This window comes from Gavia stellata, chromosome 27 (assembly GCF_030936135.1).
Source record: "Gavia stellata isolate bGavSte3 chromosome 27, bGavSte3.hap2, whole genome shotgun sequence".
Classification (NCBI taxonomy): Eukaryota; Metazoa; Chordata; class Aves; order Gaviiformes; family Gaviidae; genus Gavia; species Gavia stellata.
The window spans coordinates 9,398,740-9,425,750 of NC_082620.1; the positions used below are offsets into that span (position 1 = coordinate 9,398,740).

The 27,011-nt window shown below is 45.2% G+C and overlaps 1 protein-coding gene across 1 annotated transcript in view; it reads left to right on the top strand.

The window, feature by feature from the left end:
• The window catches only part of CAMTA1 (calmodulin binding transcription activator 1), a 302,985-nt gene that overhangs the window by 81,890 nt on the left and 194,084 nt on the right, over nt 1–27,011 (top strand). Inside the window, exon 4 of the mRNA XM_059830126.1 lies at nt 13,546–13,681. Within this exon, the coding sequence (XP_059686109.1) occupies nt 13,546–13,681 (136 nt within the window). The remainder of the gene's footprint in view (nt 1–13,545; nt 13,682–27,011) is intronic.

Consider the following 27,011-nt stretch of genomic DNA (forward strand, 5'->3'; position numbering starts at 1 on the left):
CACGCTCAGTCGGTGTCACTGCTCGTAAATATGCTTGGAAGATGGATGCAGCTGAGCTCTGCCCTCCTGGGGAGGAGAGGGAGCGCTCGCTTTCCCCGGACGAGGCCAGGGTACTTGCATTGCCCTGTCTTCTTAAAACTAGCCTCAACTGTTGGCTTGGCTCAGTCCTGAGCTTCAGCCCTGCAACAGCCGGTGGTCCTTTCTGAGGACTGAAAAGAGCCAGCCCCATCAGCCCAGCTTATTTGACAGTTTGAGTGCCTCTGGTTTCCAGGTTAACCCAGATTTATGTATATAATTACTATTAATCAGCAATCAACTTTTTTTTTTTAATTAGATTGCAATATTGCATACAATACTTTTGCCTGGAAAGAGAGAGACTGTGGTGTTGACAGGCGGCATGGTGTCTCCTCTACCAGCCCTTCTCGTAGTGCTCTGCACATCTTCTGCTGTGCCTTGCTTTGCTGATGGGGGACAGATCTCTGCATTTACATCTTGACACCACTCCCAGACTGGAGCTTAAGTGCTGTGTAAACCCCTGCTCTGGAGGAGCATTCCCCGGGGCTCTATGGGAAGCTTCCTCCCCCTCCCTCGTGCATCCCTTGTGAGCACGCCAAGAAGAAGAAAATAAACCCCTCATCCCCGCCAGGCGCCGGGAAGAGGCTGCGTGCCAGGGCAGGCAGGACGCTGGGGCAGCCACATGGAATCTGGGCTGCAAGGACCGAGGCATCGTGCCCCGCTGGCTTGGCAGAACGGAGGAGCCGCGTCGTCGCCGCTGGGGGGAGGGCACCTTGGTGGCTTCTTCCTCCTCTCTCTCCAGCCGTCAGGCCAAACATCTTTGTGCACCGTTTTGTGCGTGGCGTGTGCAGGATGCAGTGCTTCTCCGTGGCGTTGCCATCGCTGGAGGATGCTCGATACCTGGCGGTCGGTGCCCAGGGTTTGCGCTGCTCCTTTGGATTCATTTTCAAGAGTTGTGTTTGCTCAGAAAGCTGGTAGATGCCAATTCGTAAGGCTTCAAAACCATGTGAGAGAGGAAACAAACGGTTCCTTACATGCTTATATACTTAGTATGCCTTATATGCTTAATACGCTTAGCGTCTTTCCTGAAGTCCCCACTGCCCTTGCCTGTACGTTGTCTCCAGGGGTCAGCCCTTGCCCTGTGCTGGAGCAAAGTTTGGGAGTTGACTCCCTCCTATCGGAGGGTCGCAGGCTCTTCCAGAGCCTCGCCAGCCCCCGGCTCCCCCGGCTGCTTGGTTAGTCTTGGTGCTGCTGCACATCTGAGGTCTCTCCAGACGCCTGGAGGACACTGAGGTATGCCAGCGCGGTTCTGCCAGCCGTTTTGCTGGCTGCAGTGTTGGAAGTTCATCGACTGTTGAACTGCCATTCCGTTTTGAAGTGGTTCTCAATTAAAATTTATAATTAATGAGTTATTATGCAATTTTCAAATATTTACAGATTCTTGTAGTGCCTCAAGTCATGAGCCAAGCTCCGCGCTGCTAGCGGAGGGAGAGCCAGAAACCTTTTTCCTTACTCTCGGCACTTTGCATGTGGTACAGAGCTCCTGTCTCCTCCCGTCCCCTCCGAGGCTTTCCCGATCCCTGGCAAACCCTGCGCAGCTCCCGCCAGTTGCCATGCAGGGGGAGACAGCGCAGGTCAGAGTCCAAGGAAATGGGCCTCGATGGCATCCTGGCAGCTCCCCCAAGAATACTGTATTTTGGACAAAACCGAGGTACGGCCCCGCTTTGGCACAGTTGGAGAAAATCTTGTAAGCCTTGCGCCAGAGGTTGCAATGAGCAGGGAAGTTGAACTGGAAGTAAGTTAACTAAATAAATAGAATTTTTCTTCCATTTTCTCCCTCCCCCCATAAGAATACGGCAGCCTTTGTGGGTCCGGGTATCACCGCTGTGCTGGGAAGTGACCTTGCTTTAAAGCTGACGTCTGCCTTCGGCAGAGCCATAACCAAAACAAGGGCTGCAGAACGAGGCCATCTCAAAGGAAGTTTTTTAAAAGTTAATTGGAGCCCCAGGTCCTTGCCATAACGACCCGTTTCCATGGAGAGAGCAATCGATAATGCAAAACGGCTGCTGGCACACAGTGTGTTGGGAGCCCTTCAAGTGTATGTGAACATATAGATCGAACAGGGGCTCTCCTCGGTACGCTAACAGATACTGGGATGATTAATCTGAAAGCAGTTTAAAGCATTCATGAGTTGTAAGAACTAATTCCCAATAAATCAAACAGCATCCCCGTGGGTGTAAGGAAGAGAAATAAATGAGGGCTAAAGAAATTGATAAAGATCCTTGAGCAATAAAGAGACGAACACCAGTTCTTTTAAAATTATATTTAAATGAGCAAAGTTGATTTAACTGTCTTTTTTCATGCCTTGTACTAAGATTTAGGTCTATAGCATGTCATTATATCAAGAAATAATTTGCCAAAAGACTTTTTAGCGTTTCATGTGCATTCCACTTAATGACAATTTTAATATTCTAGCTTTGGTCCTATATCGTTATGAGGAGGTTTCAATTGCTCGGCATACTGAGGAGTTCGTAAAGATTGTTTCTAATTTCTTCTTCAAATCTGGTATAGAGTTCAGAACCATCAACACATGAATTATCATGTTATTCAGTAAAAATGTTGGGAATACTATTGTTAGCTGCTTGAACTAAATATACAGCTTTGGGACAGCGCAGTTTCCAGAAGGATATTTCTGCTTCGTGAGCTTCCAGATGAGGTGCTAAAACCAAGTTCTGACTTACTACATTGCTGGAAAGAGAAGAGCTCGCCTGTCTGGTCCTATTAGGAAAACCGTGCATGTGAGTTATAGCTGGCTTCCCAGTCTCGACAAAAAATACCAGGCGTTATCTTACCTGTAAGTGTATTAAAGTGACGCTTCAGAAAAGTTTATATTCTCATGGTGATCAGAGAGCATAAGAAGCCATCCACTGGGTGAACTTTTGCTTATGGGTTATTTTGCAGTAAGTGCATCTCCAAATGTGAATTTCCAACTCTAGGACCTCAGTGGGGTTTTTTCTTGTGTTTTCTTACTCTCCTCTGCCCCCAAAAGAAGAAGGGTTGGGTTTAGCTTTTCTTTTTCCCTTCGTCAAATAACTCTTTCTTGCTGCATTACTCCAAGAATAGAGGGACAGGGGTAGCTGCCCACAAGCAGCCTCTAACAGTGTCCGAATTTAGCCGGCGAGCGCTGGGGACCAAGGGCTCTGCTTGGACCCCAGACCACCCGAAGCTCAGGGAAATTCTTCCCTGACATCGAGGGTTTGAATGAGGTTGCTCTGCTGAAGAGCTACTTTGGAAGGCACAGACCTGTGCTCCCAGATCAATACGGCAGATATTTATACCAGTAAAGTACATCAAGCTACGCAGTGCACAAAAGTGATTTAAAATAATGCATAACCTATAAACTCCGTGGAAATTCCTCCGACCTCGGTAATGAAACATTTCTTCAGCACATGTTTATTTTCTCTTTGTAGATATGTTTACGGTCTCGAGTTACAGATATTTGAGTCAAGAAGCAGATCTGATAAATTGTAGGCATGGTACAAGTCAGGGTGATCCAGGATGCTTTGTGCTTTGCCAGTACAAGGTCTGGTAGTGGGGCTGCCCGAGTTCCCTCCTTTGGGAGCTTTTTAATAGTCAATATTTTGGGCCGCTCAAAAACATAATAGCACACAGAAATTATTTCCTGCAAAAAAACACCACTCGGACTCAGAGTTTGGCTGTTGGCACTTTCACAAGACTCCAGTTTCTAACTGTGATGTGCCCTAATGTGTAAATCGGGGAAGGACAACATCCAGATGATGCTGGGGAGGAAGACACGGCGATGACTCCAGAAACCGAAGCAGGGATGGGGGGAAGATGGTCATCTGTTATGTCAAAAGCACTGACGATACAGACTTTTTTCTTCCAATTGTTTTGATTGGCTCTAAAAATAAGGGAACTGTTAATGGTTGAATTAATCAAGCTGAGTAACCACGATACACAAAGATGCTGGATGAATCTTCCGTGGAGTTCACTCTTTGGCAACAAAATGCGATACTGTTGAGTGTAAACGACAGCAGAGTAAATGTTTACTGAGAAGCCAAATCCTATTATTAGTTGTATTACTATTATTAGTGCTGTTACCACCGTTCCCTATTTTCTAGTTGTGTCAAGAACAAGTACGGAGAGCAAAAACATACAGGCTTTTCCAGCGCCTTCATAAAAATAGGTCTTAGCACAGGAAAAGTGGTACCGGTCAGAGCTGCTGTTAAATGGAGATACCTGCCCCATAGCTGCCCCATTGCTCTCCGTCTCCACAGCCTGCTGAGGACTTCAGCAGGGGGCATGGGCAAGGGTCAGCCAAGCCGCCGTGCTTGGCTGTGCCGCCGCTGCCTGGTTGCCTTGTGCCACAGAGACATCACCGTTGGCAAGACGGCTTAGGACGGACTTTGGTCCTGCCTAAGTCAGCAGAGCCCCAGATGTTACTTGGTTTAATCTCTATAGCAATGTACTGTGCAAACAGAAGTATCTGGAGGATGCCTTTTTGCGGCACTGGCATCCTGATTGCTCCTCAAATAGCCCCAGGGGACTGGTTTCGGGGTAAGATTTGTCAGTGGGTGTCCCAGCACACACCAAAAAAATGCCCAACACTTTTTATAGTGCTTTGTAGCTTGTATTTCAGTCTTCAAAATTTATCCTGATCATACAAAAATGCTTTATTTGGCAGCCCACCAACAACAGTCCTGTGGTACGGTACAAAAGCCAGCTTTGCACTGGCACGCACTTGTTCAAACCTGTTTGTTGGAGCCATAGGTAATTACTCCCATACTTAATGAATAGCGTTACTTTTATTGATGAACGCAGAGGCTACATGCTGGAGAGAGGAGGTAAGGATTAAGTTTTATGGCCTGCTGCTATGAAAAGGAGCATCTAGACACCAATTAATGTCCCCTTGATGGGATTAGCCATCACGTTAACTGCAACTCTGGATAAAATTGCTAAGTCTGTTATTTTAGACTTTAACTTCTTAAATATTGTAGATACAAAATAAACTGGCTTTCGTCTTAAATGCAAATGACATTTAGTTCTAGAGACAAAAAAAAATCCACTGTATTTACATTTTCTTGTGATTTATATCTCTTCTTACATGGATAAGAAGACTTCTTCTGAAGTTTTTATTTCATCTCTGCAGAATTCAAAGATTAGGTAAATTTCAAACATGTAATCTGGAATTCCTTCAGTTGCCACACTAATAAACTCGACTTTAAGTGAGGGCGACGGGGACTGTAAAGGCAGTGGCCTTTCTCTGCAAGGTGACACGTTGCTGGGTCCTCAGCAGATACAGTGAAGTCTTAACATCTGTATTAAGTTCTTGTGAGGGCCTTTTCTTTTGTTTGTGGTCCTGCTGAGAAAGGCTGAACATAGGCTGGGATGTCTTTCCCTCCAGAGCGAGTGTGTGCCATTGCCTGAGGGTAAAAGCCAAGCGTTTATGTGGGAGGGAAAGGGAGGGGGGAAAAAGGTTTCTAAAACCAGTTCCTGTGTGATCTGCCAGGGATACAGCTGTGATGGACAAGTTCCCCGAAGTCTGAAAACGTTTGTCCGTGTAAATATTATTTTAAAACTCTCTGTCTGTATGGAAGAGAGCTATAGGTATCTGTTACAGCATCCTTCAGATCTGTTCCTGGGGTGGTGCGGTGATGCATTGCCCTCTAACAGAGGCGTTACGGCTGTGCCTCGCCTTTGGGTGACCCCTTTCTTAATGCCGACAAGTGAATCTTGGTCACCTCCTAAACCAACACCGAGTGTCTGGGTGTCTGCTGGGCCAAGGACAGGCTTGCTCTGAAATGTGGGGGTGAGACGTCCCGGTGTGTGGCTGCTCGAGATTCCTCTTTCAGTTTTCCATTTGGGCTTTAATCTTCTGCTAAGCCATTGGTGCAGCGGAGGGGAAATGTCAAGGTAAATGAAGACCTAGAGAGCAGCATTTCTCCAGGGAGAAATAACTTCTGTCATCAGATTATTTTTTTTCTGTAAAAACAAGAAATAAGAGATGAGGTATTTCTGAAATATTGATGTCAGTCTGGAGCAATCCTGACTGCCAGTCCCCATGCATCCCTCCTTGCCCTGCAAGTGAGAGCTGCAATGCAAGGGCTTTAAAGCTGCACACAGTGCAAAAAAAAAAAGAGGAGAAATTAGTAGATGGTTACTTGAAATCCATCACCTGGCGTCTTTGATAGCCCCGGCTGGAACAGAGCTCTGCAGGATAAAACCGTGCCTGCCCTGTACTGCTGCATGGCGAGGGCTAGCTCGGATGGCAGGCGCCTGGGAGCACTTGCTCCTGCCCATTCCCAAATCCAGCCAGCACTTTGGTGTGGGTTTTCACTTCTGACGCTGCACACTCTGTCCCCCTTGGGACAAACGGGCAGCAGGAGGGGATGTCACAGGTGGTGGGTCTCTGCTGCCAGATGAGATCCAGAAGAGACTGATGCTGTCAGGTATGGCCAGGAACAGACCGAACGTGATTTCCAGCGAAGCAAAGCGAGTCAGTGACATAAACTGAATAGATGATGCTTTTAAGCAAATTGTCTGAGTATCAGATGAAGGGATTACCGGCCTATGTCAATCTTTTCAGATGTTATTATGTACGCTCTGTGTTAAAGTGCCCTGTGTTGGCCACACACAGTTTTTCTTGGTGTGTTCAAAGAGGTACATGATTTCCTGCGGGTATTGTATTCTCAGTCTTCTCTCTTTAGTTTAATTAACTTTTGAGAAGATATTTTGAGGCATATATTTCCAATATTTGCAGAATATTTCTTATGACGATAACCCCTTCCAGAGCAACCTTCCCCTTCCACCTTGTCCCATGCTTGTGTTGCAGCCATCTTCTTGGTGGAGCTGTAACTGCGTGCATCGTGGTTGGTGAAGCCCACTGGTGGGCTTTGACCCGTCTCTCTCCTTTGTGAGCTTCCCTACTTCTCCGTTAAGATGTGTGATAAGGGAGGGCTGCCTCGACTTTTTTGTAGAATGGAATTCTTCATTATAATCATCTCGATAGGATTTCGCTTCTGTGTCAGTAATATGAGACAACGCGCAACAAGAGGAGTGCGTGCGTTTTGCGAGTTTGGAGGCTAAAAAGTAGAAATATCTTGCAGTGTGTAATAGCACCGGCTCCTGACTTAATAGCGTGATGTTGCCTGACGCGTCATGACTTGCATGTTGTTTTACCCCAAACCTGGGAAGCTTTTCCAAGCATGCTGAGCAGGAGAACAATCGCACTGCTCTTTTAGGAACTAACACAAAACCATTGAAGAGAGCAAGCATGGTTAACCATGACTCCTGCTTTATCGCTTGCTTGGATTAGGTGGGAGGCAGGTATAAGTGATGTCAGCGTGTTGGACCACACTGTCATCAGTCAGTCCTGCTGTAGTCTGGGATGCAAACGCGGTGCATTCTGCAAGCTCTTACATTGCTTCGGTTTCCAGCAAGACAGCTCCTCGGAGAAGGGTGTCCTCGTGCTTGTTGCTGGCTTGTTTGACACCTGTGGGAGGAGTTAGGGTTCTTGGGATGAAGGCAAATTCAAGGACTTTGTCCTCTTTGTGTTCACTGGGAAACAAGGGCAATGATTCAGTGCAATGATTTATCACAAGGTTGTGTCTGTCTTTCCAGGGCTTCCTCCAAGAATCCAGCTTTTCCCAGCCCGTTTCTGCATCAGTAGGTTGCTCCTTTGGGAGAGTGGAAGTTAATTTCTCATTATTATCATGCATAGATTCCGAAGATGGAAGATAGTCCCCTTTTGCTGTCCCTTGACTCCATGATAACTTCATAGCCAGAGAAAATAAAGCTAACAGTTACACAGGATAAAAAATAGCATAATCAAGACTGTTAGCAGGAGCCATTCTCAGTGCAGTGTGTGGCAGGGGTGGGAGGGATGGAGGGCGGCTTCATCACCTACGCGCTGGGGGCGGCTGCTGCTTATGCACCAGTACGGTACAGAGGTGTCTGGTGTGTGATACCCTTCTGCTTTATCGCTTTAGCTGTCGTCGCCTTCCGGCTCCGGGGGATGGCGTAGGCAGGCAGCGCAGCGGGAGAGGCAGCTGCCTCGCCCTCGTGTTGGGATCGGCCGGGAGAGGATTTCGCCAGCTTTGCTGAGGCAGCCTTTCCCCCTGCTTCTGCGAGCCGTGGCTCGCTGGAACAGTGCTCACCTCGCTGCCGCGGTGCCGTTTACAAGCACCTTCTGGGCTGGTGGCGAGCTCTGGGGCTGCCGAGGGCCGCCGGCTTCGGCAGGGCCCCGGGAGCAGCTTCACGCCTACTTTTGTGGTTTTATTGTAGAGAACTGAGCTGCTTTAAATATCCGCCTTGGCAGAGAATTGAAATAAATATGAGATGATAAAATAAAAAATCAATTTTAGAGCCATGGGTCTTCTCGAGGAAGGGTTCTGGCTGATCTTATTCCGTTGTCCTGGAAAAAGAGTCGCTTTTGGCCATGCAATATTTGCAATTCCCTTTCGGCAGCCCGAGCTCCCTAGGCAATAAAACATAGTTTTCATTAAATGATACATCTGACATTTACCAAATCTTGATGTGACAATTTAGAGGGAACTAGTTGCATTGAACAGCCTTATTAATATTGCGGTAACGTGATTAGAGGAACATCTCGGTCATTTAGGCCAAAGGAACTTTAATTTATGAGCACATTGATATGAAGCAGATACGAAGCATCAGCTGACCAGAGTATCCTCATCTTAACTGTTTTTCTCTTTACTCCCTCCTTGTATCTAGTTCGTGTTCATGATAAGATAAGTGGGTTTAGATTCCTATTACCTGAGTAAGGGACTTCATGTAAAAGAAACAAAACCACCTCAGGACGGGACTTGGAGCTAGAGGTAGGTATGTGCAGCTGAATTGGGTGCCAAATCCAAAATTACATTTCTGGAAAATCTTCCCTGGAAATCCTCTCTGTTTCCTGCTGGTACAAGCACTCTGTTACCACCTCTCCCCGTGTTACTGAGAGAAACTCCAGTTTATCCGGTGGCCTGGTCCGGTCCTGAGCTGGAGGTGAGCATCCTCAGGAGCCCCGAGTAGCCCCGAGCAACCCAGCAGGTCCCAAGACCCATCAGCCACAGGGTGTGATTGTTCGCTTTGAAAGTAAGTCTGAAAATTGAATTTAGCATCTTCTACCAGGCTGTAGCAGGAACAATTTGGGCAAAAGTAGCTCTTACGCTGTTGTGGCAATTTGTGAGAGCCATTGTGGTAAATAACAGGGGGAGAGGGAGGGAAACATCTCCAATCTCATCAATACTGAAGACAGAAGGCTTTCTGCTCTGCAATTACTCTTCCTGTCCTTTCCCCTCCTTCCCCCAGGCCGCAAGCAAGAAACCTAAATAGAGATCAGGCAGCTTTTAAATGCCACAGGCTCATAAAAGAGGAAATTCAGAGTTGTAACTTTGCAGTGTGCTATTTGGGTCTGTAAGCAAGTACACCATCCTGCAAGCTCCACACAGTGGGACCAGATATAATTGCACCGTCTCTGCAAAGAGCCCGGCTGCCCTTGTTTCAGGGCTCAGGCGTTCGCTCCTGCGCAGCTTTTGGGGAGACGGACAAGCGACGTGCGCGGCTGCTGGCACCAAGGGCAGGTCCCCGCCGTCGTGCCTGGGCTCACGGGGATTTTGGAGGGGGTTGTGAATTTGAGGATGGGGTGCACATCTCTGCTCGTGGAGCAGCAGCAGCGGTGGCCATTGCAAAGGTTTGCTTGTTGGTGTTCCCAGCCTACTGTGGTTTACACAGCAAGGCAGGCAAAGTGCTCGTCTCCACCGCTGCTGGGGGTGCTCACGTTTTAGGATTGCTCTGTTCACCTCTTCCCAGTCTCTTTCCTTTTGTTTGCTGCCTTTTTTGTAAGAGCAACAAACCCTTTCTTGCCTCCTTGCTAACAAATTTATTCTGAGTGGAGGGGGAAATGCTATTGACCTTTCTGCATTATCCTGGGGAATCAGCTGGAATGAGTAAGCGGAGTAGCCTGGTGTTTGATGTAGAGCAAATACAGGTGAGGCGACCTGCTGTGAGATCGTGCTGCCATTTCACAGCCACGATTCTGGTTTTTGTCATATGGGGGGGGGGGGGGGGGGGGCATGCAGTGGCCAGGCTCTGCGGTGGTCCACTGACCCCTCCAGCAGCCCCAGCACCTCATGCTGCAAGCACAAACAGGCTTCTCGGTGGGTTTAGATCACTCTGGCTTGCTTGCTTTCAGCTGTACCATAATATTAAAATACTATTTTATTGTTTTCCATTTAGTCCTGCATTAATGAAAAGAGCACTGTGTACCTGCAAAGTAGTAGCTAATCAAATCGAGTAAATTGCCGTTAATGTTCCAGTACTTGTTATTATTGCCGTGGTTCCAGGTGGAGTTTAATACAGAGGAAGACGATTGCTTTCCATGTCTGGTGATGCGCAGGCAAGCCAACCTTGCCTTGGCTGCCGGCTTCCTAAACATGCGCCCGCAGGAGCTGGCAGGGAATTGCAGTCCCAGGGTAGCTCGTGCTCAGGCGTGCGGTTTCATCCCCTTCTTCTGCAAAGGTACGAATGAAATACCCAAATTCAGGTTGAGCAGCAGAGGAGATCTGGGTTGGAGTCTCATCCATCATGCGTCCTGGGAATCCCTGCTGGACCTCATCTTCCGAGTCTTGCCGCAACCATCAATTTGCTGCTCTTGGCTGTGTTTGTGTGTCAAAGAGATAAGCACAGGAGATCTTTCCTCTCTCTCCTTTCTTACAGCACGTGAAATATAGTAGCAATGTATATCAGGTTAAAATTGCCTCTCATTTTATGAAGGTATCTTTAAAAACCAGTCGCTTTCTATGAGCCTTAAAGCAACTTGATAACACTCTTATCAAAATCGACAACTGCTCCAGAGATCCTTAAAAGGTTTTGTTTCATTGTGCTTTATTTTGTATAAATCTCGTTAACTGTGTTCCAGTGACCTCTTACCGTGTTCTTTTTTTATCGCAGAAATAAACCAACAAAAACCTGATTCCAGCCTTGCAGAACAGCAGCAAGGCTGGAATCACCCGCGCGCTCTCGTGGCACTGACTGCGAGAAAAGCGGTATTTTGCTTGCAGCAAAAAACTTTCAGGTCCTTCGAGTGCATGTTTTCCGAAAAGCTGCGTGTGCAAGTGCGGAGGCACTAGGCAGGAGATGAGTTCCTGCACCGTCTTCTCATTAGTCGCCCTAAACATGCAGGTAACTTGTTGTAAGCCATAGGGCACGTCTCCGCGACAGCAACAAGGGGAAATCTTTGATGTTTTGAGAAGGGTTTGAGCTGAGGTGTGCCATGACTGGAGGTTTATGTAATAAACACCGAAACAAGATATGTAGTATCTCCACTGAATTAATCCCGCACTATCTACGACGCTGTCAGATAGACGCCGTGGTTGCGCTGACACCCAGGTGTTTGTTTTCAGGGTGATGCATAGCAGTAGAGAGGAGGAGCAGCCTCACCGAGCCCTTGGTCTGGGCTGCTGGGACATGGGGGGCAGCAGGAGGAGGTGTAGTTTGGGGGACCAGAGCTTGGGTTTCTGGTAACAGGAAATAAATATTTGTGTGTATGTGGGGAAAAAAAAAAATCTCTAATTTCTGTTTTAGTGAAAAAATGCGCTAATAATCACTTAGATCAAAGATCATTTCAGTCTTGCATATGTATTTGGAAGTAGAAAGTCTGTTTTCATACTGAAAGAGACTTTGTGCAGTTTCCCGTCCACATTCATTAAATTTGTGATGTACACGTGCGTTCTGGAGGGCAAACGCTGAGGGTAAATCAGGCAGGGCATCCTTTTGCATGTACCCAGAGATGCATACTTACGTGCAGAGACAAGGGAAAAAGATGGGTTTTTGGCAGCAGATCCCGCGATTGCTGATCGTGTTCGTTTTGACGGAGGAAGGGCGTTGTATTGGTTGATCTCGGTAATTTCGGCTGGCTGGTGGTGGTAGAAAACCATCATGAGCTTGTTTTCCTCAGAAGTAAGGTGCCTTTATGCACTTAATAGAGTATTGGGATGAGTTACTGTGTAATTAACAGCTTTTACATCAATGTTACTGCCTTCTTATTATGTGATAAACATGGGTGAAGGTGGCTGTCTTCAAATGAAGTATTTTGTCAGAGAAAAATGAGGAGAGGGTACCTGCAGAAGCTTGTTCTTGTGCTTATTTCATGGTGTAGTGCTGTTTGAAACGTAGAAGCGGGAGGGAAGAAGGATGCTTTTCCAGCTGGGCCAGGCACTGATTTTTGCACCTTTGGCATGGCTCTGAAGTCACAAGCCAATGTTGCATGAACACAAACCGCTTAATTTGGCGTATTTATTTAAAGAGCTTCCTTGCATCAGCTTGGCGTGAAAATATTTGGTGGCTTTTTTAGCAATTCCAGCTATCGCTCTGCTCCATCTGAAAACACCTGGCTGCTAATGTCCGAGAAGTTGAGGGATGCGAGGAGTGATGTGAAGTGTGGACTGGTTGGGGAGGGGAGGACCCTCTCTCTCACTCTCTCCCACTCTCTCCTGAAAGGCTTCTTTCTGTTGATTTGGTTTGTTATACAAGTTCAGGTGCTTTACTTTATCAAAAGGCTCCGGCCAAAGTTTTCCTGTGAAAGTTGATTATTGCTGCTGCTGCTAATGTCGTTTTTCTTTCTGTTCTTGGTGTCCTAAAGCCAAATTACTGTGACTAATGCACCACTGTAACTGCAGCATCTACAGTGCTGCTGCCTGCATGGGATGCATGCTGTCTTTGCAGTGTCAGGGGGTTTTTATTGTTTATTTTTTAGTATTGCAGCAGAAATGCCCCTTTTGTGTATTGGCTTAGCAGATGGCAAAACATTTCTGTGAACTATTGTCATACACCAAAAAGATGTTGACTCCTATCTGTTGGGTAAGCATCAATGTGCCTTTATTGATATTCTAAAGCATCAGCGTGGTTTCTAAGTGGAAAATGTCCTCATGTGTCTTTCAAATCAAGGAGGTGCTCAAAAGAGAGAAAGTTATTCCATGTCTAACACTGACCTAAGCAGGAACAGCGAAACCAATGTATAAGCTAACACTTTTTTTCCCCCCCCGTTCTTTTTTGCTTGTTTATTGTCTTTTTTAAGCCAACATCCATATTCTGGTGCTGCGTTAGAGGTGATTAAAAAGAGAGAGATTGTCTATAATAAAATTATAACAATCTTTTTTTCCTTAACCGTTCTTTCCTTCTAATTTTCAGCGTGTAGCTGAGCCCAATCATAATATATCCTGTGAAACGCTGGCTATTTTATGTCAAGCTTTCCTTTTTTTTTTTTAATACCTCTCACTGGCGCATTTACGTCATAAGGTACAAGATTCTCAAGTAAAATTTTTCAGATTGCAAAACATCAGTTAATCCAGTTAACAGCAACAAAAGGTGAAGATTTATGTTATGCTAAATACAGAGTGTTGCTTTTCTGTAGAAACTTTCACTGGTCTGCAGTACATTGTTTCATAAACTCTCTTAGGGTGGATTTTTTTCTTTATGTAATCCAAAACTCTTTCTTGTTTGCAGACCGCAGAATGGTTCTATGATCCTGTACAATAGGAAGAAGGTGAAATACAGGAAAGATGGATATTGCTGGAAAAAAAGGAAAGATGGGAAAACCACCAGAGAGGATCACATGAAGCTGAAAGTCCAAGGAGTGGAGGTAGGAGAACGGCGGGGGGGCGGGTTTGGGTGGTAAGTGGGCTGGGAAGCAATGATTCCCCAAAATGTGTTCAACGTGAAGTTGTCCACACGTTCAGAAAAATACTTATATTTGCTGAATTCCAGCTCCCCCCTCCCTGCCCACCCAAAATATACGCGTGTTCTTTATTACTGCTTTGAGCAAAATTTGAATACAGCTTCACCGTCTGATTGTGTTACTAGTCCCTGGTTGTCGTGAGGTTGTACGGCTGCAGTGTTGGAGAGGGACACTGAAGTGTCTTCACACCGAGCGTCTTTTGGTAGAATACAAGCTTTTTGTAACAGGTACTTCACAAGGGTGACCAGACATCTCAGGGTGGGTTGCTAAGCACTTTTTTTCACTGTGTACGCTTTGTACTTATATGATTTCATTCTCGCAAAATACTGGCTAGTTTTTGGTAGCAATTGCCACAATTTTCCCTATGCTTATTAAGTGTTGGTCTTACAGTATGCAGAAGTAGAATTTCTGTTGAATTCAGACCAGAATCGGACTCTGCTTCAAGGCATGTTTTGAAGGAGACCATTGCTCTACTGATGGTATTTAGCCACTCACAGAAATTCAGATGGATGATTTCACCTGATGCAGTGTTTCTGGAATAAGCCTGTTTGTTCTAAAACATGTTGTTTGACACAACTATCCTTTCTTCAGCTCTTGTCCGTGTGAGGAAAGAGCTGTTGGATCACACTGATCACTTCTGATGTTAGAGGTCTGGACAGATGCAGATAAGAAGTACATTTATTTAACTTTTGTATTTTATTAAATGGGAATTATATTTTCTGATCGTGTAAGTCCAACTGCAAAGCTTTGCCTAGCTTAGCTCCTAAGACAATAGGGCTGTATTCCCTGCATTGTATACTGAACTCCAGGCCAAAATGGTAAAAGGGTGTTATAACGTGTAATTGTAGCATTTAGCTGTGTCATCAAGAAATACTCCAATTTCGACAAATGAATAGTGAGCCGTAAGGGTATATGTTTGTATAAGCTCTATCGACTTCTGCAGTTAATTGACTGCGTGCATCACTACGGATGGGAAGCTGCACCCAGTTGTATGGGCATCACACAGCACAGTTTGCAGTATTTAGAATAATTGGTGTTGTTCAATGACAGGCAAAGTTTAACCCGTTATCTCGAGGCCCGTCCGATAGCTTTCAGGCTGGACTTCGGGCTAAGCTAGGCGTTTCAACCTCGCCCCCAGGCCCGTCTTGGCAGATGTTTTGCACGGCATTAACCTTTCTCACGCCTGGGTGATGAGCATCCTGCGCTCCCCAGCGTGGCTCCGGCAGTTGCGCTGGGGGTTTTTTGACACTTGCACAGTGTTACCGAATTCGGCACAGGGGATGCGAAGCGCCCGAGCGCCTGGAATACATCTTGTGCTCCAGCTTCCTTCTGGGTGATTTGTCATTCTTACGTTCTGTCTGCTTTAATGAGGTTTTTGGTTTTAAAATAGTATTAAATGGATTGCATTATATTACACCAGAGAGGCATAACTCTGTTCCATAATTTTTACATCCAATAACAATGTTTTATTATGACAAGCCCCCCCAAAAAAAGTCAGCATAATAGAAATTGTGCATTGGTTTTGTTTCGGGTTTGCAGCGCATGATTTAATTAACTTCTGTGAACTTTAACAATGCAGAATACCAAAACCTGCGCTGCAAAACTTGCCTGTAGGAGGGTGGTGGTGACAATTGCTACCACACATGTACATGATTAAATAAGTACTTTCTGACGTGTTTTTTTAAAGATGGAGCTATCGACCCCTACAGTGCCTGAGTGTGTGGATGTGCGTGGCATTGAACTCAGATAGCGCTGCACTGAACCCAATAATTTCTATTTTATTGAAGTGTTTCTTCTGGAAAGTAACAAATCTGAAATTGGATGTATCAGGAGCTGAGAACGCGCAGCTCTCGGGGTTTCTTCCTGTGGCTGATCACATTCTCCACTTAAGAAAATAAGCATCAAAGGACTTGCTTTGTGATTTGGATGTGCAAGGGTTCGGCCGTTCATTCCTGTCTTTCTCCAGCTTAAGAGCCCTTTAGTACCTCATACTTTATCTCCAAGAAGGTACTTACGCCCTCTCATCAAGTCATCCCTCAATCTTCTCGCTGGGAAGCCCGACAGACCCAGCTCTGAGCCTCCTGGCTTTGGCAGGTGTGGAATGCGGCCAGTTTTACAGTCAATAGGTCTTGCAGCAGATAAAGCAATAACCGAGCACAAAGCTGGCTCCTGAGCCAACACTGTGAACAATTAATGGCGATTTTTACCGGGGCTCAAAACTGGAGAAACACAACTTCTGCGTAACTCTGTGTTAAGTAGCACTAAGGGTTATCAAAATCCAGATGATATTCAAAGTGTTGAAAAGAAATTAGTATTTTTTTCCCCCTGGGTCTCAGAGCATACAAAGGAACCAATGATTTAAGTTGTCATAATTTACGTATGCAAAGGCAGAAGAAAAGAAACCAACAGGAACAGGCAAATAGAGATTTGAGTCTGAAATTTAACTCCCACATAAATTTGGGTCTAGAAGAGTTGGGTCCACTGTAGAAACATCTCTTGCGCTGAGTGTGCCTGAAAACGTGTCTGTGGTTTCTGAAGGCCGGAGGAAAACCCTCCGCACTCTGCTGCGCTGTCCCCTCGTGGACCTGCCCTAATTCCCCCCGTGCTGTCCCATCTCACTGCCAGGGCGGCATCTGAGTGATTGCTGCCAATCTCCATTCTGAACAATGCAGAAAAAGTTCATTTTCTTGACCTCTAAGTGTTGCTTGGGCAGAATTATGTATTTTTAACCTTCTTAACTAATTACCCGATCAGTACACCGTGCTACTTCATGGATAACGTTATGGGTTTATGTTTCTGATACCATCCTAATAGGAAGTGATGTTCTTTACTTGGACACATAGGCAACAGATTTAAAATAGTAAAACAGGCTTTTTTCAAAGTTGGAGTGATACTGTAGTTAACCACATTAGGGTTTAACAGGGCATGAAATAACTGTCTGCCTTGTGGCACTGCCAGATCATCTCAGTGACTCTTGCAGCCAGAAGATAAATAGGTATCATCGTCGCACTGATGGAAAAATACTTGCGAAGCCAACAGCCAAGAGCATCGATAGCATCCAAACAGAGCTTTGGAAACTACGGCTAATACGCAAGAACAAGAAACACATTGGCCCGTGAAACTGTTGACCAGCCAATTCTGAAAAGGGATTGGTATTAGTAGATTTAATAATTAATTACTTCCTGAGTGTCATCAATGAGATGGCTCCTGCGTCTTTCCAAGTTTCGGGTAAGGAAAAAAATGCATTTTGAAACAAAAAGTTTACACCAGATACTTGGGGATGTTGGTGTCTATCAGTACCATATAGAAGGATTTGGTGAGCGTGGACAATGCAGCTAAAGCAAATTTAGGACATAAATAAGGAATAAACTGTTTTAAATAGGAATACACTAATGTAAATAAATAAGGAATCAGAGGAATAAACTCATTAACCAAGTGGATGTTAAATGATAACTGCCTGAAAATCTCGAGCTATTGTCTTGGTTAGCATCACTGTGTATGAGGGTTTTGGATATTATTTGGTTAATCTGAAGCACAATCCTGTTAGAAATTGCTGGATAAATCAGAAAGGAGAAGGTAATTTGGCCTTTCCCTTAATATACCTCTTTGTGCAGTTCTTTGTGGAATCCATTAAAAATCTCCAGTCTGTGATCCTTTTTAAAAATCTAATTAATTAGCATCCCTGGTGATGTGTTCCTAATCAATTCACATAATTAAAAATTTTAACTAATAAATAATAGTAAGGGGAGTGTTGAAATAGCTTTAACATCATTCTGGACTGGTGCTGCTCCGACTTCACAGTTGGTTGACTCAGCTGACGTGTTTGCCTTTTCTTGTGCATGAACCTTTCCAGATGCCTATAAATGGTGCATTCACGTGAATTCATAGTAAACTGCTGCTAAAATTAAAATGAGGTCATATTTTTATAGTGAATTTCCCTCTTGTCCTCTGCATTTTGGAAGGTCGGCGCCGATTCTGTTGCTCTTTATCCTCTATTGAGGATATTTTGGTCTCTCCAAACGCCAGTGCCTGAAGAGAAGTTAGAGAAAAGGGTTCTCTCAAACTCGGGGCAAAGCTGTCCCCTGCAGTGTCCCTCTCTGAGCATGAGCAATCCTACTTGCGATGTGACTTTGCCAAATCGCTGGCAGGAGTCTGATGCTCTGCAAAACCCCAATGGCTTTAGGAGCAGCAGCACATCCGTCAGTGGGGATGCTCCCGTTCCTGTGCTGGGGTGGCAGAGGGAGCGGCACTGCTGGCTGCGCAGTGACCGCCACTGCCAGCAGCCCTGGCTCGTCAGGGAGGGTCGTTCGTCAGCATTCATTTAGTCTGACACCACTAATTTCAGATCGGAGAGATCAGAGGACAAGATGAATGCGCCAGAGCTCATCTATTTGAAATATCATGTTCTCTTATATATAGATGTATGTTATCTCAGTACAATGTGATAATCTTTATGAATTCCTTAAAAAAAAAAAAAAAAAAGTAAAACTTGATTTAAGCCTTATTAAGAGAGGAACTCCCTTGTGGAGATGGAGATGCAGAGTATCAATTTTGTATGCAGGACTTGTATTTAATTATTATCATAACAGTCCCTTAACACTATTACAGATTAGTCCACGAGGACAGGAATGGAAATTTTAGATTATTCAATTACTGCATAAACCCTGGGACATCACCGTCAAAACTTTGCAAACTTCTCTTTAGCGTTTGGGTCTGAAAAGGCAGCGTTCCTAAACTCGGTATTGCACAGGCTCTACAACCTGGGTGATAATAGCGTCATTTACTCTTACAGCTAGTGAGCTGGGAGTACATGCTAAGAACAAGATGACTTTTCCTTTTGGTGAATGACCAAATGGGCTTTTCTGTGTTATGTAAAATAACCCATCATGGAATATTAAACTGCAAAATGTTTTTACATCTCTCAGTTCCCTGCTATTGTCGGTGAAATTTACTTGTAAGTTATTACTGGAGGGTGAAAGCAACTTCTGAGCTCACACGCTCAAGCATCGCTAATCTGGAGAACTATTCCTAGGACAGTCTGATCCAATTTACATGGACTTTGCTCGCCCTCAGAGGTGAGCTGCGTAGTTTGCAAACTAATTAAGACTGCATTGTTTAGTTGGGCCAGTTAATGCATTCCAGAGAAGTACTGCGAAATGGCTTTGGAGGAGAAATGAGAGTTTAATGTGAAAGGCTTTCTGAAAATACGGCCCACACATGTGCATACATAAGCGCAAACAAGCGCAGCCCTGAAGGCAAAGGAGATAAACTGCTCGAGGACGAGGGACAGTTTTTATATAAATCTATGCTTTATCATCGCTACTAAGGGTATTTTCCGTACATCTCTCCTGATATTTGACTTATGCCATTTCTAACCAGCCTCTCCCTTAATCTCCCGTAACTCATTAGAGGGCAGAATCCAACATCTGCACATCTCTGCTGTGGCGTGCCCATCTCTACGATGGACGCAATGAGCAGATGCTTGTACAGAAATGTGGAAGGACTCCTCACGAGCTGTGGTTTATTCTGTTCCCTATTCTAGGCGGTGTTTACGGCATCCAGAACATAGGGTTGTGATGGCATCTTAATGATTCATGCATCTGTGGTAGTCCTGGGGAAATCAGAGAGTTGGTTTACTGTTTCTGAAGGGGAATATGGATTATCATTAAATCTGGAATGGGTCTCCTGAGAGTCTCTTCTGAAGGGAACATACATATCAATAATTCGTTTTCTGTATTGGGATCCTAATGTATTCGCTTGCAGTAACATAAATTCACAGTAAATGGTTGTGGGTTTTGGCATCTCTTCCTAACACCCTATACGTGTCGAGGAGATTTTATTCTTCAACAGACCGGCAATGTACCTAATTCTTTAATTGTCATAGCTTATTTTACAGTGTATGACTTCAGCAGTAAAAGCTTTCTTAATATCTGGGTGTCTCAAAATGAAGATTCAGCTGAGATCAGGGCCACTGACTCATGTGTGATGCTGAAGGAGATGCTCTGCCCAGGTCTGGCGCAGTCGGGATTGCATCCGCTTGGAGCCTTGCCTCAGCAAGAAAATAGACGCACTGGTTGGTGTTTTAGCAGGCAGGTGCATGCAGGAATTGTTTATTCAGAGACATGCTATTAAAGATTTGGCTTTATTTCCTGCGTGGAGTAACTCATACCAAGCCACCAGTGCATTCTAGTGCAACACTAGGAAAACGCGTCTTTGGGAGAGAACTTTCAGAGCTGACATACTCCAAACTTGCTGCCCACAAAGCAGATTAGCGGCATTATTACTTCTGGGCAGTGCATTGTGAGGGGAAAATAGATAACACGTAGCATGAAATGTCATCAGATTAAGGCAGCTGTCCTTGGAACGCTTCTGGTCCAACAGAATTAACTTGTGCCTGGGGCTCGCGGAGATGAGGGGACCGCTGGCTCGGCATGGTCCCACAAGTGATGCCGGTACAGCTGGGTGGAAGAAAGCGGGTCCGTGTTATTTCTCGTTACCCTGGCACGCACAAAACTGTCCTAATCGCAGCTCTTGCAAAGCAACTTGAGCCCATGCTTAATTTTAAGTACTGTGTGCTGATATTTCTATTTGGTCAAAAGTCTGAAGGACTTTCTGGATTCAGCAGGAGGTAAATGGATGGAAGTGGGGCTGCAGGTTGCTTTTACTCCTGTGCTTTTCCCCATTCTTAAATGAATTACCTGTGTAGGGGCCATGCTGGGTTGGATGCCTCCCTGTTGGGGAATCCCTGTCCCCTGTCTCGTTCCTTAACGCGTGCCATGCAGCGAGTCCAGAGAAGGGGTTTGCAGTAACAGGTGAGTGAATATTTGTGGGAAAATTATTAAATCTTGAGACGCTGTAATATGGCTTTTACGCTGCATTTTCTTCACTCTCTCAGCCTGACAGCATTAGTCCAGAATAACTAAATACCGTCTACCAGATGAAAGTGTTTCACTTATGGATTGTCACTTCGTCTATAAAGTTGGGTTACTGGGAGGCTTCCAGATGGAGACACTTGGTAAATGGGGGGAGCCTTAGACTGAAAGAAATGAAAATAAATTCACAAAGAAGTAAAGAGTCTGTTTCTTACTCCTCCTTTTGCAAATAGTCTTTCCAGTGACATATTGGGAATGGACTGAATTACAGCAAAAGCAGGAATGGAGGAGAGCTGCGGGGCAGAAAGAACAGTCGTTACATTTACTTTAACTGATGTAATGCCAAGCAACTGTTTTTACACTCAGTTCACACGTTGTTTTGGACATGAACCAGAATGGAAAACAGGTTTGGTCTTGGTTTTGTATGATTAAGGGAGAAAGGTGGAATAAACGGATTCAATTGCTTTCTCAGGCTTTTTCCCCTTGTATTTGATTCCTACCACCATTAGTTTTGCTTTTAACAAAAGACAGCTTTTAAAATTTAACAGATTGAACTTCCTTCTTTGAAAACAATTTGCTTCATGGCAACAACTGAGGGTTTTGCATAAATGTTACGAAGCAAAGCTAAGAGCAAGAGCTTTTGGGATTGTGGCTCAGCTTGAGCATGTTTGTGTTGAATTTCAGTGAAAGATAAATGGTGTGGTGGGTTCAGCGTTTGCAAACATTGAAGCAGCAAAGGGTACTTGTAGGGCAGGCTGCGCTTATTTGCCTTAATTATCCTTGTGGTTTGAATGCAGTTACAGTAACATTAAGCCTTGTGCAGAGTTACTGCTTGTATACCAGCTAGTATATTTTGAACCCAGTGGAAAAAAATTTCCGTGGGCTTTTTGATATAGTTTAGCAAACAAAAATCTTTGTTGCAATAAATTAAAAAAATAAGTGATCTTTGGACTTCAGAAGTCATCTTAAAATACATTGGAGAAGCAAAGGCATTTAGAACAGTTAGGTGGCTTGTGAAGGTTCTGAAGTAAGATGCCAAATGGCTACAGTTATAGTGTATGGTATCGCTTTATCCAGTAACTGAAGGTTGGTGAAAATAGCAGAAAGGCTGAGAAATGGGGGCTGAATGATATATAATGTGGATGCGGTGTAGTACCGGGTGAAGAGCCTTCAAAGCCAGCCAGGAATGATGTGGGGGGGATTCTTTTGAGTGTACGTCGGGGTCGGGACCCCTTTTTGTGTGATGGGCGGGTGGCCCATAGGCAAGTTCTGCCCAAGTCAAGGGCAACCGTCCCTTCAGCACAGGGCAACAGGTTTGCAGTGGCAGTTCAGATAATTGCTTTGTAATTGACTGCATCACCTTTTCATTTCCCCTGTTTTATAAATAGCGTGAATAAAGCTGAGCCACGTGTGGTGGGATTGTAATTCAAATCCCATTCACTAAAGTCTGAACATTTTTCATTTAGCATGTAAAGGCAGTTTCGATGTAAATTATTCCAAAAGGATCTCTGTAGACTAATGACATTAGCGTCTAGATAGACTGAAATTGTTTGAGTAATTGATGTTGCAACTGCACCACATACTGTGGGGGGAAAAGAGGAGGAACCTGGTGACATGAGTTTGCACACTTCTCTGTCGAGGAGGAATCGGACCCACCCAGCTGAATATGCTGGGTGGGTCTAAAGAAATGGGGTGACAAACATCAGCCCCTGCATTGGGCTGCACGCCTTGGCAGGGGTGTTATTCCAATTCCTCCATCTTCCTCTTGATTTGCCTGCAAAGCAGTGGTAGACATCATGCTTCTTCCTGCCCCCCCCCCCCCCCCCAAAAAAAAAACAACCCCAAACAAACAAAAAAATGTGAGAGATACATATACTTTTATATTATTTAGCCATCCTTGTTAAATAAAACATTAGAACAAGTGTGCAGGCACAAAACAAGCTAACAGGCACCACTGTACCCCCCTCTCTGAAACATGAGGTTTGCGTCACGGCAAAGGCTATACAGCACAAATACGCATTGACATTTATATTGACTATTTCAGTTTAGAGAAATTCGAAATTAAATATATTTTCTGCCAGCTCTGTGGGAAAATCCATTTATGAAAACAAAATCCAATAGGAGATCTAAAGATTGGTGGCCAGAAATGAAATATTTTGAGAATAAAATATATGGAGATTGGATTGCTGGATCTGCAGTCTTGGTTTAACGTGCTGGGGACTGGAGATGGGAGGGGAGGTTTATTGTTCTGAACTTTATCCCAGGGTTTGCAATTTAGATGAGACAGTTTACAGCAAAACAAAATAAACGTAAATACTTTTTGGACCAGAGACAGCTACTTTTTTGCGCACGTAGTTGCCTTTCTGTGCATGCATAGAGAAGGACTAACTCCAAAGACTGAAGTCTTTAACTGCAGGTCGCTCATCACAGAGCTCCTAGAGCGTTTTAAATGGGGTGCAGCTCGTTGCCATTCCTCGCAAGATTAAGAGGTTTCCTTTTTCTGTAGGGATCCCTGTGATTGCACAGAGGATCCAGATGCTGAAGCAGCGTGTGCCTTGTAATCTTGTAATTGCATTGTGGGCTGTGACGGAGATAAGGGCTTCCACTGGAAATGAGGAGCCTCAGTGTCTGTGTGTTACGCGCCTGGGTTTTAATGTGTTTATATTTATTTATTTATTTCACGGTGTGTTGGAAAGGAAAGCAAATCTCGTTTGCTGTATTGCTGCTAATTTTGTATGCATCAGAGATGCATTAAACATTTTAATTTCCTGAGTTCCTGTTGGAGAGACGGATATTGCTTACCAAAGTGTACGTGGGGAGGGGAAGCAGTAAGAGCAGAGTCGTGTCAAGGGTTTGAAGGCATTGGAGTTCCTAAACAAAACCTGCTAGTGTCCCCAAAACGCAGTACGGACACAAAAGCTGGCAAAACGGGATTTCATAGTGTGACCCTGTCCTGCACGTGTGCACGTTTTAATGGCCACCACTTTGTAGGATATTATTTACTCACCCTTTTTATAGGCAAGAGATAAGAATTAATTAGCCAGTGTTTGTACAACTCTTTGGAAATATAAAGCATTAATTACATACTAATACCCTGTTGTCAGAAGTGAAAGGGAAATGCGAAGCAGAGGAATGGGGCTGTGGTGGCTGGGGAACGCCGTCAGCAGCGCGTCCGCCTGCCCTCGCCTGGTACCAGGTCGGTGTCTCCAGCCCGTGCGTAAAGTCGTTCCCTTCATAGAGCCAGATACAGCGGGTGCAGACCCACAGTGACGGTCGTGATGGCTCGTGTGTGCCAATACCCCTTTCACACGTTCTGAGTTGTAGTCGTAATCTCCAGGAAATGCGTATACCTGCTCTTAACGACAGAGTTGGATGAACAAAGTCTGGGATCCAGGTGGGATGCTGTAACCGTGCTTGGATGCTGTGTGCCTGTGAGCAGCAGACGGTAAGAGTTGTACTTACCGGTTCAGCTTGATGCTTTGTCAGGGTGCCTCAACAAGATCCTGGAAAATAACCTTGTTACAAAAAAAAAAAAAAAAAAAAAAGGACAAAAAGCAGGCAAGCATCTTAAACAAAAGGACACTAATGAGATGTTGGCCCCTGCTAATGTAGTTGAGATAATGGCTGGTGATGGGATGGAGCTGACAGGAACAAGATTGTTGGTGTTTTCCATTCACTGAATACGCCGGGTTTGAAAACGTGGTACAGCCAGCCAGTGAACAAACCAAATACTCTATTTCTTAGAATAAATTAACTGATGTTCTCATGGGGACTCAGGTGACCTCAGGTTGTTCAGCACTTTCCAGGAGGCACGCAGCACCCTGCGGGATAAGCTCGTAGCCAAAGCTGAGACAAGTTAGTTTGAAACAGGAGCCATTCTTACCGTGTCTGCTGTAGGTCAAATTAAAATTAAAAAATCATAGGGAGAGAGGGCTGTATTGTATCAATGCTACAACAAGAAAGCACAAGTGACCCTATCGGCAATTAAAGTAATGTAGCAAATGTAAGTTATTGTGTTTCAGAGGGAAAACCTATTTTTCTACTCCCTGCTTGTCTTAAAAATGTCGGGGACGTTGGCTTACGTTTAGCAGTTGCCTCATCTTTGCAAAATATCTTTTCATTATAATTGTATGATAATACATTCGTCCATTCCGGTGTTCCCATATTCCTGCTGCCATCGCGTGGCTGCTGGAGATTAACAGCGCTCTCCCATGTGGGGAGAGACCCTGCTGCCGTCCAGGGGGCTGCCGTCGTGCGCAGCCACAGCCTGACCCCCCCGGAGACCCCGACCCCTCCGCTGTCAGTGCGGTCAGTGCCTGCCCCTCGCCGGGGCCGCGGCAGGGCTCCCCACAGCAGCCGGGCCTCCCCAAGGGTCCCTTCCCTGCTGCAGCCTCCCTCCGTCCCTTCCTGCAGCTGCTCTGGCCCGAGCCACGTTTGCTTTTCCGGCCGCCCGCCTGCAAGGCCGGCCGGGCTCGCTCGGGCACAGCAGGTCCCGTTGCAGCTTCAGCCTCCCCACCTCCTCCCGGTGACTGTTTTACACGTCCAGCTTTACCGTCCTACGCTTTGCATTAGAAGGCAGCAGGATGTAATAAATTCGCGTGCGTGCCTTGAGACAGAGTCCTCCGTAACGAGCTCTGAGCTCTGCTGGCAGCCTCTCCCTGGGTGAGTGAGCTGCAGGGTTGCGACCGGAGTGCCTGCCTGCCTTTGGGATCGGTTTGGGATTTGCTAGGCAGTGCATTCCCCTGCGATTTCCAGTGCTCCCCACCTCTCGTGTGTTTACACCAGGAATTTGGAGTACTACTTTTAAAATTATTTTCAAAGAATAAATACCCAAAACCTGGTAATGACACAAAAATTCTGCAGATTAGAACCAGAGAAGACTTGATGTTCATCTGTAATTGCAGAGCTTTGCAAAGCTACGCTTGGTTCAATAGTTTGGTGAGTTCTCAAAATAAGGTAAGATAACCCTGAACTTTTATATGATAACTGGGTTTCACAAAGTTAAAGATTCAGATCTCCAAATTAATTAATAAACTCAGTTAAGATTGGGATCTCCAAATGCAAAGTCCGAGGGCTGGTGCTGGCACGTCCCGGCGTGCCGTGGTTGCCCCTGCAAGGCTGCGCGTGGTGGAGGTGGTGGTTGGCAGGGCTGTGGCAGGGCGCCCGTCCGGAGCTCCTTAGCTCCAGCTGACCGTCGCCGACCCGGCACGGCCCCTGCAGCGGCATTCCCACCCCGCCCCTCTCCAGGACAGCTTTTCCATTCCTGCGTGTGGCTGCTTCTTGTCACTTACCGCAACAATACGTTGCATTTTTCCATTAAAAGGCCCCATGCTACTGAGGACTGCAGCGTTTTAGAGCACTATAAATATGTTTTGAAGATTATGTCTTCTGTCTGACCTAAGTAGATTCTATAATACTGCATGGGTGTTTTTGTTGATGATTACACTTTGCCTGCAGTTTTGTATGCCTGTTGCCATAAACAAATTTTGAATCAAATGAGAATGAGGAAATATTTTTATGCCCAAGCACTGGAAGTTGGTTACCCAAACGCCATTGGTTTTGCTGCACTGGCTAACACTCCTGCTGCTTTTACTTTTTAGTGTGCATGATGTAAGCAACAGCTTTGCCCCGTCCTTGTCCTTTTGTCGGTCAGGCTCACTGTCGTCCATGGGGGCAGGTTTCCCTTCGGTATGTAATGTCTTACCTGCTGCGGCCAGAACAATTTATTTTGGCTTTTTCCTACTAAAGGGAAGCGTGTTTCTGAGCTTAAAAAGGTGAAATACCGTCCTACAATGCAAATTGATTAGGAAAACAAGTATGTCCCTCAACTAATGATTAAAATATCCATTTATAACATACCTGTTAGATTCTGACATCTGTTTCTTGACATTCAGCCTGTTCCTTTGGCTATTGGGCTCAGTTTGTGTTTTTTCTGGGTGAGCCTGAGATGCTGGCGGACGAGCTCTGCATGTTGTGACCTTGTGTAGTCTGGGACCGGCATCTGGCACCCAAGAGAATGGCTTAGATTTTGGTCACTAATGATGATGCTTTTTTGGTTCATTGCTTCATTATCCGTCTATCATAACAGAGAGTTTCATGCGGCTAAATACGTGAGAAGCGGCTGTTGTATGTTGTGTAAAGGAGTTCCTTGCGCTGGCATCCCCAGCCCCAGCCGTGGCTCATAAGCATCAGTGAGAGGCAGGCAAAACCGCGGGACGTGCTGCTTTTGATAGAAGTTCGTTAATAAGATATGTGGTGGATAAAAATAAATTTTGAGCATTGACAGTGGTATATTAACTTGAAATGTTTGAGAAACATCCATCTAAAAAGGTCAGTTTCTTTTCCCTTATTTTCATATTAAG